At 49.7% G+C, this 14679-nt stretch overlaps 1 protein-coding gene across 1 annotated transcript in view; it reads right to left on the bottom strand.

Moving 5' to 3' along the window:
- The window catches only part of SCTR (secretin receptor), a 76376-nt gene extending 69288 nt beyond the window's left edge, over nt 1–7088 (bottom strand). The window contains exon 1 of the mRNA XM_047772190.1: nt 6824–7088. Coding sequence (XP_047628146.1) covers nt 6824–6925 — 102 coding nt within the window. The 5' untranslated portion in view covers nt 6926–7088. The remainder of the gene's footprint in view (nt 1–6823) is intronic.
- Between the last annotated feature and the right edge of the window lie 7591 nt (nt 7089–14679).

Genomic DNA, 14679 nt, shown 5'->3' with positions numbered 1-14679 from the left:
CTTTGCTCATCACACTTTACAATTATTTGTCTGCCACCTTGAGACTGGAAAGAAATAGTTTCCATGGGAAAAAAAGAGAAATAATACTAGTCTAGTTTACACAAGGAGAACTAAAAAGAAGGAACTCTATCATACGTTCAAAACACAATTATATCATCAAACATTTACTGGGCACCTAGGCCGGCCAGCAATCTACTCATCACTGAGAACATGAAGGTGAAGGAACAGGGTTCCTGTTCTTGAAGCTCATGGGTCTCCAAGGAGTCCAGAGAGACCAGTGGCTGGAGTACACGGTGAAGGCATCAGCCAGATCGTGATGGACCAAAAGCAGCAGCAGGGAACCTGCAGGAGGTGGCTCTACCATTTAGGCCAGAAATCATTTCCAAAGCAGGAACATCCAACACCCCATAAGGCAGGGGGCCCAGATGCGACAGTGAGCAGGCAGATTCTGTGGGAGCAGGTTATGGATTAAGGTAGGGGGTGAGGGCAAAGGACAGCATGGCTTCCAAGAGTCTGGTTTGGATGCCTAGGGAGCTCCAAGAACAGGGAAAACAAGGAAAAGAAATGGAAGCTTTGGTGTTTGGGTAAGATAAGTTTAGTTAACAAAAGCCAGGTTCCTGGTATGGGAGGAAGACGGAAAAGGAATCTCACACGGTCAAACAGAGCAGAGTGAGGAAAGGGAGCACCAGACTCAGCTGGGAAGGTGGATCCTTACAGCCTGGGATGGTGTAACGAGAGTGGAAACCTTGAGAGGGAAGAAACCACACGAGAGGAGAAACCACGCGAGAGGAGGGACTACTGCAAAGGGAGGGACCTAGTGAGCAGCGGGGTAGGCACCGGAAGCTTGAGAAAGATAGGCGCCAAGGGAGGGGGGAGTGTGAAGGACCGTGTCTCAGCGCTGAATACCTCCAGGGTCCCACGGGTCCCCTGTCCACTTTGCCCAGGACAGTGTGTGTGCCCACTGCCCTGATGTCATTCCTCCTAACGTTGAGCCTCCCTCATAAGTCATGTGGTCCCCTGGATAGAGCAAAGCCAAACGTGTCTAGTGAATGTGGCAAAACACCAGGCCCTGGGGAGACTGATGTCAGTGCATGGTGGGTGGGAACCAGGTGGCAGCAGGCTGAGAAATGGGTGGCAGTGGAAGCAGTGATCGTGGATGCCTCTTCCAAGACACTGGTCATGAGGGGGCAGGGGTGGAACCGTGGCCCAAAGGCCCGGGGCTCGGGGGAGGCGGGGCTTTGTCACAGGGCTAGACAGGGTTAGGTGACCAGCTGATGAAAAAAGTCAGTCAAGATGAAGGCAAAAGTCACTGATCATGGTGGGGTTTGGGGTTGGGAGCACAGGTGTAGCAACTGGTGGTGGACCAGAGTAAAGCCTCTTCCACTGGGGTGCTGTTGTGGATAAACGTCTGTGTTCCTCAAAGTCCTTGAAACCCTAACCCCAGATGTGGCTCTCTTTGGAGATGGGGCCCATAAAGATGTAATTAAGGATAAATGAGGTCATAAGAGTGGGGTCCTGGTGCCTTTCCCTCCCCCACCCCTTTCCCTTCTCTCCCATCCAACCCCCCTACCCCCAACCCTTCCACCAGCTAAGGCCATGTGAGAGCAAGGCAGCCATCTGCAAGCCAGGAAGGGAGGTCTCACCAGAACCTAACCCTGCTGGCCTTTGATCTGCTACTTCCAGCCTCTAGAACTGTTAGAAAATAAGTGTCATGGAGTTTCTGTTGAGGCTTAGCTGTAAGGAGCCCACCTGGTATCTATGAAGTTGCAGGTTTGATCCCTGGCTTCATTCAGTGGGTTAAGGATCCAGTGTTGCCATGAGCTGTGGTGTAGGTCAAAGACATGGCTTGGATCAGTGTTGCTGGGGCTGTGATGTACGTAGGCTGGCAGCTGCAGCTCCAATTGACTCCTAGCCTAGGAACTTCCATATGGCCCTAAATTTAAAAATCAAAGATAGAAAGAAAGTGTCTGCTGTTTAAGGCCCCTGGTCTATGGTATCATGTTACAGCAGTCCAGGGGAAGGAAGGGAAGGAAGGAGGAAGGGAATAGGGGGTACAATATATAGACACATCTGTAAGAGAAGATGTTGCTCAGAAGTTCATTCCTTGATTCACAGGAAATAGGAGGTCAACTGGTCTGTTGCACATAAAAGAGGATACTAAGGTCAGAAATTTAGAGGACATCAGGGGGAGCATCTGAGAGCTAAGGTGGAGGGAACTGATGCCAGGCAGCTGGGGATTCTGGAGAAGACTGGAAAACTCAGGGACCCTGGCAGCATGATGGGCCATGGCAGCAGGACCTGACCTGTCAGGGGTGTTGATTCCCCACAAGCCCGGAGGATTCTGTCAGACACAGAATGGTGAAGCTGGGTGGGTCCCAGGATATCCCTATTTTCTTATGTCTTCCAAACTGCTGGGCAGGCCTCTGTTTGTAATGTAAGCAAGTAGATAGGATCTGTGTGTTGTGGGCCACAGGTTGTTCCACAGCCCAAGTGAAGGTCAGTGGTGAGCAGCCTTGGCTCACTAAGGGCAGGGATGTGGGGGCCAAATCAGGGGCTGCTCTAAACCTGGTTTTTAGGTCTGAGCTTTCAACAATAGAGCTGTGCTCTCCTTGGTATGGGGAGGGGTGGGGATGGCAGGTAGGGATCCTGGGAATGGGGCCGAAGGAGGGGAGCTTTAAGGAAACTCCTGAAGGAGGTGCCAAAGCCACGAGGGCTCCCCTAAGCAGTATGGGAAGAGGACCTCCTGTTTGTTTGATTCCGTGACCCCAAGCTCATCTCTGGCCCCCTCCATAAAACACTCTGTATAATTTCAATATTTGTTTTATAAAGTGATTAAACTGAAATTACTGTCATTTTGCGGTTTGGGAGAGAATTTTGTGACAGCCCCTTGGGCACCAGAAGCCACAGCAGGCCTCTGCCTCTGGGAGCAGATGCATGTACTGGGTAGGAACACCTGGGTTTGAGATCTCCCGCCACTATGTCTAGCTGGGTAACCTTGACAAACGGCTTCACCTCTCTGAGCCTCAGTTTCTTCATCTGCACAATAAAGGTGACTGTTGATGTGAGACAGAAATCAGGCAGTGCTGGGAAGGACTCAGCTGAGGAGCTGGTGTGAAATAAGTGCTCAGTAAGAGAAGCCTTTCCCATCATCATCATCATCATCATCATCATCTTCGTCTTCATCATCAGTCACATTAATTTTAGGGGAGTAAAAAACGTAAACAGAAATCCACAAATACTTCCTCAGAAAATTGAAAGTGACTGTTGAGGGATACAAAAATACCAGCAACTTTTCCCTAAGGCGTATCAGTGGCCAGCCCCTCAGGTGATCTTCGCAGGCTTATGAGAACTCTGCTCACCAAGCTGCCACAGAGCTTGTCAGCCTCTGGACCCAGAGGCACCCTGAGAGGAGTAGGGACCACCACGGGCTGGAGGAGTCTATGTGTCGGACCCCATCCTTGCAGTTTGTGTGTTTCTGAGCCATCAACAGAAAAGGAGTGGGATGGATGGAGAGGGGAGAGTGAAAAGGGAGCGGGGGCAAAGACCAATGAACCCAGGCCCTGGGGAAGTCACCTTGTCCGGATATGGGTTTTCATCGGGTGCACCTGTTTCTGTCCTCTGACTCAGACACCCTGCCACCAACACCCCCTACCCTGAATCCAACATCCAGTGAACACCTGGTATGAATCCTGTTCATGCATTTACCCTGAAACGTAACAACCTTTAAGGCAATGGTTCTCAACTGGGGCAGTTTTGCCCTCCCTGCTCCCAGAGGGCATTTGGCAATGTCTGGAGACACTTCCTGTTGGCACAGCTTGAAGAGATACTAATGGCTTCTGGTAGGTAGAATCCAGGGATTCTGTGGGTAGCATTCAATGCACAGGACAGTCCCCCAGCAATAATTATCTGCCTACCCCTCTCTCTACCCTGTCCCCACCGTCCCCATCCTATCATTCTCTCTCATGTCAAGGGAGGGCCTGGCTCTCTTCCTGTCACCCCTTGTGGAAAGCCTGGGATTAAGATTCAAAATTAGTGTCAAAGGTAAGAAATCCTGCTTGAAGGAAAAAGCAGCCCTGTGCCCCACTTAACCCACTAAGATTATCGGGTTGGCAGTTTGCCAGGTGCTTTAGCTTAAAGAGCCCTACCTTGAGCGACTCCTTCTCCTTTGCTTGACACATTTTTGTGCAATGTGGTAAGCAATGATTGCTTTCAGGGTGTCATTCTTCATTACTTGTTGCTATAGGAAACTGCCCCAGCTTAAGACCGTCCACTATGGGTAGCATCATCATTTCATTCATCCATTCAACCCACACGCACTCATCAAAGTCCCTCTCGCACTGACAGGCTCTAGGGATAAAGATGAACAAGGCAAAGTCTCAGAGCTCAAGATCAAAGTGAATGTACTGGAGAGGACAGATGTGCTGGTAAATAATTACAATACTGTTGCAGGTAAAAGTCCTCATGAGATACACGGAGGGGGCACAGTAAAGGGAGGTGTGGCCAGGGCTTCCAATGGAGGACTCAGAAAACTTCCCCCTCAAGCACCATCACCTTTTAGTCCACGTGTAAGGGAGCTTCCTGACGTGCCCTATATGGGAAGGTGACGGTGGTAGTGGGGGTGGGGGGAGTAGTAATAAGCGATTTGGACTTATCGACCTCCCCTCATTAGGAAGATGCCTATGATTTCCCTGAAGAGCAAGCCCCAAATGAATAAAGAATTACTTGAATACCCTTAAATTTCAAAATCAAATGTCTGACCACTCAGAGTCAAACAGAATAAAAGTAGGGTTTTATAGGCTGGGAGATACTCCAGCTGAAGTAGGTCAGTTCCATTCCTATTTATTGAAGGAGTTCTCTACCAAGTGTGACCCTCAGGTCTGGATAAGCCCATAAAATAACCAGAGAACCAAGATGTACCCACAGGGAACCATGTAGCACAAAGCAGTATGGGAGTGGATGAAAATGATGTGTAATGACAAGGGACATCATGGACGTCATGGATGGAGCCCTAGGGGGCTGGGCGTCACGAGATCTGGAGTCCAGTCCCAGCACTACCACAAACCTGCTGATGTGAAGCAGGCCCCCACTTTCTGTGGGTTTCAGTTTGCTCCCCTGTAAAAAGAGGAAATTGGACCAGGGTATGATGAAGGCACATGGAAGCCTTGAACCCAGTGAAGCCTCTCTTTTCCCCCTCTGTTTATTCCGGATAACACAGAGGTCCCCTTGAGATTAAAATGTAGGTTGAACCTCAGTCCTGAAGCCCAGCCACCTGTTGATTTCTTCTGACAGCAGAAGTTACTGAAAATACTTTAAAAAGAGGCTGGGCATGGGCGTGGGGTGTCACGAAGAGGAGCTGCTGCCTCCCATGGGCACTGAATAACAGCACACCTCCTGGCTGCATTTGGTTTTGAACTGACTCGGTGTCTCAGGTGGCACTTCCCCAAATTGAGAGCTCAGAGGAATGAGTGGGTGCTGTTGCCCTAGCACTTTCCAACGCCAGCACCAAGGATGAGAGGCTCCAAGGTTACAAGAGAGCTGGAAACAAGAGCCCCAACCCCCACTCTGGAAGGTCTTGGGCCCCTCCTGAGGGTCAATGCTCCCATCAGCTCAGGAAGCAGGTTTTTCTTTTTCTTCCTTTTAAAATTTTTATTTATTTATTTATTTATTTTTGGCTGCCCCACCTGGCCAGGGATCAGATCCAGGGGCAGTGGAGGGGCAGTGGAGAACTAAGTCGCAGCTACGGCAACTCCGGATCCTTAACCCACTGTGTCCAGGCAGGGATCCAATGCATCCCAGCGATCCCAAGAGGGTGCCGATCCTGTTGTGCCACAGTGGGAACTCCAAGCAGATTTTTCTTATAATCAAGGAGGACAGGAAAGACAAGGTCATTGGACACCAGGGAGGACTTGCCCAGGACAGAGATAAGACTCAGAATTGGGTTACCAAGCATTTTGCCTGGGGAGTTTCTTGGAAGCCTAGTTTGGAAGGTGGGTGGAAATGAGTTGTTCTGGAATCTGCACACCCACAGCCCACCCCAAGACCCCCTCTGCATTGCTTCCATCAGGCCTGTCTGCCTCTCTCAGTCAGGAATCCCCCAGGGAGAGGACCAGGATTCCCCAGAGTTTCTGAGGGAGAGAAAAAACAAGCCACCCACATTGCTGCCTTCTCTTTTCTCTTCCAGCTCCTCCCAGGATCTGGTTTGCGGAGACCAGCCGCTCCCAGGAGTCCCCAGACATACAGACATTGGGGAACCAAACCCACAGGAGAAAGGAGGCAGGGAGCGGCAAGCAGTCCCATCACAGACCCAGCAGCTGCAGTCAGAGCTTTAGGACGTTTTCCCATCCTCAGCTGGGCAGCGTGTGTGAAAATGTCAAGGCTTTGGGGCAGACGGATTGGGTTCCAATTGTCTTTTCTTGGGCCAAGATATTTGGTCTTTCCAAGTGTCCGTTTCCTTGTCAGTAAAGTGAGGGTGATAATATCAACCTTGAAAGGCGATGATAAAGGTTTCAATGAAATAATGCAGGCAAAGTGCCCAGCACACAAAAGGCATGGCCAGGGGCAGCTCCAGAATTGCTCTCTAGGAGGGGGTCGGGGACGCAGCTTGGAGGAAGGGGTGGGTGGAGGGCAAGGGGGTTTATCTTAGAACCACCTTCTCCTGGGCACACGCTGTTTTTATTTTGGAGGAAGCGGCCTCTGGAGAGGAGGGGATCGTTGTTGGTGGGGACGGATGCAGAGGAAGGGTTCCCGCTCCTCAGCAGAGGATCCTGGGGGTCTCTGTTCACCCCCCATCCCGCATGGGGCCGGCGGTGGCGTGCGTACTCACCGTGTGCGCAGCGCAGGTGAGCAGCAGCAGTGGCGACAGGCGGAGGCGCATGGTGCCCCGTGCGCTCCCTCGGCGCCCGGACGGCCGCCAGCCCGCTCGCATAGCCAGTTCTGGGGCTTACCGTCCCCCGCAGGCGCTCGGACCCGGGCCAGGCGCTGCGCCCTGAAAAGCCATGACTGGGGCACTCCACCCCACCCCCGGACCGCGCCTCCTCCCACGAGGCGGCCGCACGCGCTATGCCGCCCGGCCGGGTTGATAAGTACGCGCGACGCAGCCGGCGCTCCTCCACCTAGTTGGGACTGGCTGGGGGCCGGCGCGGAGGCCGGCTGGGGAGCAGGGGCGGGAGGACTCGGGCGGGGAGCTGGCTCCCACAGGCTTGGCTGTGGGGGGAGGAGACCGGGAGCAAGCACGCGGGCTCGGCCTTGCAGCTGCCACACCCCCTCGGACTGAAAGAGCGCGCTCCTAAGGGCTGGGTCAGTCCTGCCACCGCTTTGCTGCATGCGACGCGCGACGAAGGCCACCTTTTTGAGCCTCAGTGTTCTCTGGAACAACACATCTGAGGATACCCGCCTTCGGGACGTAGGAAGGTTGTGTTAGTGTCCTGTGATGTAGAGGAAAGCCCTGTATCCATTCTGCCCATCAGCTATTCCATTTCGAATTTTCACTTCATATTTCTTTCCCATTAGCTACACATGCTCATTCCAGAAAGTTTTATTTACACCTGTGAGCTCCATCACACTGAGAAGGCTTTGATGATCAAATGAGACCAAGAACCACCAACTGGCCCCAGGCGTTGGGGGCTGTGCTAAAGATGAACCCCCGGAAGCTTTGTGGTTCCGGAGGTCACTTAAGCAACAGGGAGATAGCTCAGTATTGTTCAGTGTGAGTCTGAGTGCTCAGAAGTCCTGGAGGTTGGCTCTTGGCCCCTCGGTGTTAGACCCGTTTTTTTCCTTTCTCAGCCCTGATGCCTCTTCCATATCCTCCTTCGTCTTTCCGTCTCTCCTTCTTCTTTCTCCCAGGCACTTTAAGAACATCAGCTCTTTGAATTCTTCCCAAACCCCTGGGTGGTTTTATGCCTGTTAGACAGAAGGGCATTGAGGGTGGAGGGAGACCAGTGATGTCACCAGGTACTTGTGATTCAGAAGGTCAGAGGGGAAAAGCCTGGATCTACACGCCTCTGGCTGACCCTAACTCTGAGCGGCTAGCCTCTGGTCAGACTACTTAGCAGCTATTAAAGTAATTTACTCAGAGTTCCCGTCCTTGCGCACCAGAAAAGAATCCGTCTAGGAACCATTAGGTTGCAGGTTCAATCCCTGGCCTTTCTCAGTGGGTTAATGATCTGGCATTGCTGTGAGCTGTAGTGTAGGTCCCAGAGGCGGCTCAGATCCCGCCCGTGTTGCTGTGGCTGGGGCATAGGCCAGCAGCTGTAGCTCGATTTAACCCCTAGCCTGGGAAACTCCATATGCCTTGGGTGTGGCCCTAAAAAAAAAGTAACTTACTGGAGCCCTTAGCAGCCTTCCCTACTGAAGATGCTATTGCTCAAGTGAGATGAGGTTGATAAACCATAGCAGAAATAGATGGGGGGAGGAAGTTCCCATTGTGGTGCAGCAGAAATGAATCCAACTAGTATCCGTGAGGATGCGGGTTTGATCAGTGGGTCGGGGATCTGTTCGTCGCAGACATGGCTCAGATCTGGTGTTGCTGTGGCTGTGGTGTAGGCTGGCAGCTGTAGCTCCAATTCGACCCCTAGTCTGGGAACTTCCATATGCCACCGGTATGGTCCTAAAAAAATAGAAGGGGGAAAAATGGCTTTCAGTTCTCCCAGGTCCGCAGTCAACATTCAGTCCATGTCAACCTAATATGTGCATAACCACTAAGTCACTTTTAGGAACTTTTGCTGTAGAAGTACTTACCCAAAGGCCCAATGAAATATGCACAAGTTTGTTAGAAGTACTATTCCAGTAGCAGAAAGCAGGAAGGAGGTGATGTAATCTTCCTCTCTCTACCCCTCATTAACCCCCCTCCCCCACATGTGAAGGTGAGGCAAACTCTACATGATTGATGCTTTGGGGTGAGGACTGGCATGAGGTTCCTCATACACACACACACACACACACACACACACACACACACACACACACACACACACTTCTTGCCTTTCACAGCATTCCCACCAGCAGAGAGCCTGTACCTAGATGGCCCTGGGCCAGGCTGCCATTGGAGGTCAAGGTTCTGACTGCCTTGATCCAGCATAGCCAGTGGCAGGAGGTGATTTATCTAATTCTGGCCCACAAGTGTAAACCACATTCTCTAAGACAAACAGCACTAATAAACCCGCTTGCCCACAAGTATACACCACATTCTCCAAGACCAGCATTATCACTAATAAAAGTGATATAGGGCCCCATCTGTGTTAATCTTGTTTCCCTGTTGGTTCAAGATTGAGACTGGAAAAAATATTAACTGGGTCCCCTAAACTCTGACACCCTAAATGTGCATTAGAAAGTGCGTGAGGTAAGAACTTGCCATTTTTACTGTATAGACTTTCGTGTTGCTTGAATATTTTCTATAAGCACAGTCTGTATTGCTTTTTTGATGGAAAGACATAAAAAGAAAACAAGGTAATTTGTGCTCTATATTAGACCCTTGTGATCTCCAGTGAAAAAGCAAAAGGAAATTTGTTCTGGGCAATTCAATAAAGTTCTAACCTGTGGCAAGCCATTTGTCTTTAAACAGGAGGCTGTGTCTCTCAGAGTATTTTGAGAAAAGGATCAGAAGTGCCCTGTGGGAAGCTGTGGATGTAGTTAGTGGCTTTGTAAAACCTGCCAGAGAAAACAATTTCATAATAAGGGTGGAAAGGGAAGGCTAGGAAACTAATACTTTTTTTTTTTTTTTTTTTGCTTTTTAGGGCCGAACCCTTGGCATACGGAGGTTTCCAGGCTAGGGGTCCAATTGGAGCTACAGCTGCTGGCCACAGCCACAGCCACAGCAATGCAGGATCCAAGCCACGTGTGGCAACGCTGGATCCCCAACACATTGAGCGAGGCCAGGGATCAAACCTGCATCCTCATGGTTACTAGTTGGATTTGTTTCCGTTGAGCCACAAAGGGAAATCCCTAACACTATATTTAATATCTGCCACGTGCTGGGGAGTCTTTTAATAATTTGAAATGTTATCATAGCCAATCCTCCAGGCCTCTATGAGGGACATTTGCTCTCCTTGGTTAATATGATGTGTGAACAGGAAATTGGCACTTGCCATCACTTGCCATCTGCCTTTACACAGACTGAATCATGAGCCACTGCAGCTGCCGACCTGCAGGACCTCCTGAGCAGAGCTCAGAGTGGAGACCAGGAGTGAGGCATTCTGTGCTCTGAGAAAACTGGCGGAACAAGTCTTCAGATAATTAGATATTTTTAGGAAAAGATTTTATGAGCCCAATTCTTGCATCTCCTGGTATCGAAAAAAACTAAAATCCTTCACGGTGACTAGCATCTGCTTCTCATGACTAGCAGTAAGCTTCATGAGACCAGCAGTAAACTTCTGGAAAAGTATGCAAGGCTGCCAGTGAGCCCCGAGGGAACTCAGGAAGGAAACAAGGAATACCTGCCATTTAGCGGCCATCAGACTGCAGCCAGTCCTAATAGTGAGCCCGGAGGGCACTCAGATTGTGAAAGCTCATGATACTGGCCCTGAGAGCGGAGGTACAAATCAGAGGAGTGATTTCAGGGAACCCAGACATTTGCATCTTCCCAGAGAAAAGCACTAAATTCCTTAGCTTTGAGATATCCTGTTTTCTGCTATTAGCAGTAACCCTTTGTTCTTATTACCTGCTCTTTGTTGCAAAAACCCCTATATATCCTAACTCCCCCACCCACCCACCTCCTCAGAGCAGTTTCTTGAGATGCTGCCTCTTGGGCTTATGTCCTCATTTTGCCCAAAATAAAAACTTAACTGTCAACTTTTAGGTTGTGGGGTTTTTTGTTTTTTGTTTTTGTTTTTTTGCTTTTTAGGGCCATACCCGTGGCATATGGAGGCTCCCAGCCTAGGGGTCTAATCGGAGCTGTAGCTGCTGACCACAGCCACAACAACGCCAGATCCGAGCCCCATCTGGGACCTACAACACATCTCACAGCAACGCCAGATCTTTAGCCCACTGAGGCCAAGGATGGAACCTGCAACCTCATGATGCCTAGTCAGATTCGTTAACCACTGAGCCACGATGGGAACCCCATAGGTCGTGCTTTTTTTTTTTTTTTTTTTTTTTTAAGTCAACATTTGGGAACCTGAGGCTTGGAGAAAATAAACCTTCCTCCCCCACCCTCATAACACAGCTAACAAGGGGCGGGGCCAGGATTCGAGGCCAGGACTGAGTCCCAAACCAGGGCCCCCGTGTCCTTCGCTCATCTCTAGAAGTTCTCTCTGTTGTGAAGATGACTTCCTTATCTCAGTTTCCAGAGCTGTTTTGCATGCGTCATCTCATTTGGTCCTCAAAACAATTCCTTGGGGTCAGTAGGACCAGCCGTTAGGGGCCCATAGGAGAGGGAGAAACCATTGCTTACATGGTTTCATGGGAGCAAGTTTAAGGAAAGGATGACATGCAGAGGTGTGGACAGGGTCAAGGGAATGGACAAGGGATATGAGGTGCCAGGGTCAGCAGCAGTGGGCCTGAAGGGTGACAGACACTCTCTCCTTAGCCAAACTTTACTCAGGCTGCTCTCAGCCTCTTCTTGACTAGGCCCCATCTGTCTTTGGACGGCTTCATGCAACCTCGGCAAGATTCTTCCACAGTGAAAGCACCAAATCCTAACCACTAGACCACCAGGGAACTCCCTCCTCATTCCCCACCTTTGATTTCTTCTTCCTTTTTCTTTTTATGGCCACACCTGAAGCATATGGGAGTTCCTAGGCTGTGGGTTGAATCAGAGCTGTAGCAGCTGGCCTACATCATAGCCATAGTCCAGCCATGGCAACACTGGATCCTTAACCCACTGAGTGGATCGAACCTGTATCCTCACAAAGAAAATATGAGGTTCTTAAGCCACTGAACCACAATGGGAACTCCCCACCATGGATTTCAGTTTTGTGTGTGCATGTGTATATGTGCGTGTGTCTTTTTGGCTTTTGGGGCTGCACCTGTGGCATATGGAGGTTCCCAGGCTAGGGGTCCAATCTGAGCTGTAGCTGCGGGCCTACACCAGAGCCACAGCAATGCCAGATCTGAGCCGCGTCTGTGACCTACACCACAGCTCATGGCAACGCTGAATCCTTAACCCACCCAGCATGGCTGCTAGTCAGGTTCACTAACTACTGAGCCACGATGGGAACACCCCCACCATGGACTTCTAAATCCTGTCGTGCCTTCTGCAGGAAAGCTGTTAAGTCAGTTCAGCAAGAACCTGCCTATTTGCTGTCCCCTCTTAGTCATCTTCCATCCCCTCACCCCCTCACCCTGCATCTCGGCTATGCCTCCCAGTTTGTCCTGCTGAATTCGAAGTTGAGCCCCAGCTCTCTCCCCTTTTGCAATATGCCCATTGTAACAGTCTTGCATAAAATGCTTCCGGACCATTTAAACAAGTGTCAGAAAGTTATCCACTAACAAGGAGCAGAGTGGGAAAGCGGTTCTCCCTGAAGCTGGCAAGAACTGACCTTGGGAGTGGAGCCACCCATAGGGTCTTACCCACTGAGGAAGGCAGCCCATCAACACTGTGGCCTGGGGAGGGACTCAGGTGGTGGGATGGACACCCTGACCTCTCTTCCACCGGCCGAGTCTCCAGGCGATGTCCTCTATTGGTGGAGACCATTCCAAAGCCAGAGACAAGGCAGATTGATGGGGGAGAAACTGTCCACAGAGTTTAACCTCCTGGGTGGAGAAAGTAGAAAATAGATTTGGGAGCAGTGATGCAAAAGGAGAATAACTCCACTTGAAAATATTTTCATACCCATTAAACAGATGGAAAAGCTGAGGTGGATGGGGCTAGAACTCCAGATCATGCAGTTGGGAGAGAAGGTTGTTGACTTTTTTTTTTTTTTTTTTTAATGACTGTACCTGTGGCATATGGAAATTCCCAAGCTAGGAGTCAAATCAGAACTGCAGCTGCCGGCCTACACCACAGCCACAGCAACGCCAGATCTGAGGTACATCTGTGACCTACACCACAGCTTTTGGCAGTGCTGGATCCTTCACCCACTTAGCAAGGCCAGGGATTGAATCCACATCCTCATGGATACTCGTTGGGTTCTTAACCCACTGAGCCACAATGGGAAATCCTCCTCTCTCTTTCTCTCTTTCTTTCTTCCTTTCCTTCCTTCCTTCCTTCTTTCTTTTTCTCTCTCTCTTTCTTTCTTTCTTTCTTCCTTTCTTTCTTTCTTTCTTTCTTTCTTTCTTTCTTTCTTTCTTTCTTTCTTTCTTTCTTTCTTTCTTTCTTTCTTTCTTTCTTTCTTTCTTTCTTTCTTTCTTTCTTTCCTCATCTTTCTTTCTCCCTTTCTCCCTTTCTTTCGTCACATTCACAGAATGTGGAAGTTCCTGGGCCAGGGATAAAATCACAGCAGTGACAACACCTGATTCTTAACTACTAGACTAGCAGAGAACTCCTGGATTGCTAGTACTTTTGATTCCCATTCCTGAGCTGTCTCCATCAGACTTAACCCCATTACATCCAAATCTAGGAAAATTTCAGCAATTATTCACCATCATTTCACAGTTCTGGGGTTTGACTGGGCTCAGCAGGTAGTCCTGGTTCGGGCTATCTTACATGGTTGCAGTCAAACAGTCGCCCTAACATGCGCTTGTTCAGGAGTTCTGATTGTGGCTCAGTGGGTTAAGAACCCAGTATAGCATCCATGAGGATGCCAGTTAGATCCCTGGCCTTGCTCAGTGGGTTAAGGATCTGGTGTTGATGTGAGCTGCAGCATAGGTTACAGGTGCAGCTCAGATCCGGTGCTGCTGTGGCTTTGGCATAAACTGGGAACTTCCATATGCCACAGGTGCAGCCCTAAAAAGAAAAAAAACGATGTACTCACTCAGTGTCCCTTTCTGTGGCTGTGTGCTCTCACCACATAGTCTCAGGATCAGGCAGCTTCAGGGTCCCTGGACCTCTTACATAGTAGCTCTTGATCCCAAAGTTGTAGTCCCAAAAAAGAGAGCTGGTGGAAAGTAGGCTGTGATTTATGACCCAGCCTCCTTGGAAGTCACATGGTGCTGCTTCTGCTGCTTTGTTGTCAAGACAATGCCAAAAGCCAATGCCAATTCTAGGGAAGGCAGCATAGACACTGCCTCTATTTTTTTTTTTTTTTTGGCCACGCCCTTGGTGTGTGGACATTCCCGGGCCAGGGATCAAACCCATGTCACAGCAGCAACCTGAGCCACAGCAATGACAATGCCAGATCCTTGACCTGCTGCACCACCAGGGAACACCTAGACTCTACTTCTTGATGGGAGAGTAGGAAGATTCTGGAGGAGCCTGTGAGGCATTAAGGGGGCTGTGGGGAATATTAGATGTCCACCCTCTAAATTCATTCACTCACTCGGCCCCTGAGAGACAGAGAGGGCTAGCTCTTTGATTTTGATGATTTTCCAGATCTTAAATCTTTCTCCCTTCTCAGAGTTATACTACAGAGGTGGAGGACCTACAAACCTAAGAATGACAGCCCCAAACACTACAAATCATGTTCTTATAACAGTAATTTAAAAGTTACCCTGAAACCATAATTCGAAAAGATACACGCACCCCAGTGTTCACATCAGCACTATTTACAATAGCCCAAACATGGAAAAAACCTAAATGTCCATGACAGAGGAATGGATAAAGAAGATGTGGTACATATACACAATGGAATATTACTCAGTCATAAA

The sequence above is a fragment of the Phacochoerus africanus genome, chromosome 3 (genome assembly GCF_016906955.1).
Source record: "Phacochoerus africanus isolate WHEZ1 chromosome 3, ROS_Pafr_v1, whole genome shotgun sequence".
NCBI lineage: Eukaryota > Metazoa > Chordata > Mammalia > Artiodactyla > Suidae > Phacochoerus > Phacochoerus africanus.
Note: the sequence above shows the minus strand (reverse complement) of the source record. Positions and strands in the feature narration are given on the sequence as shown.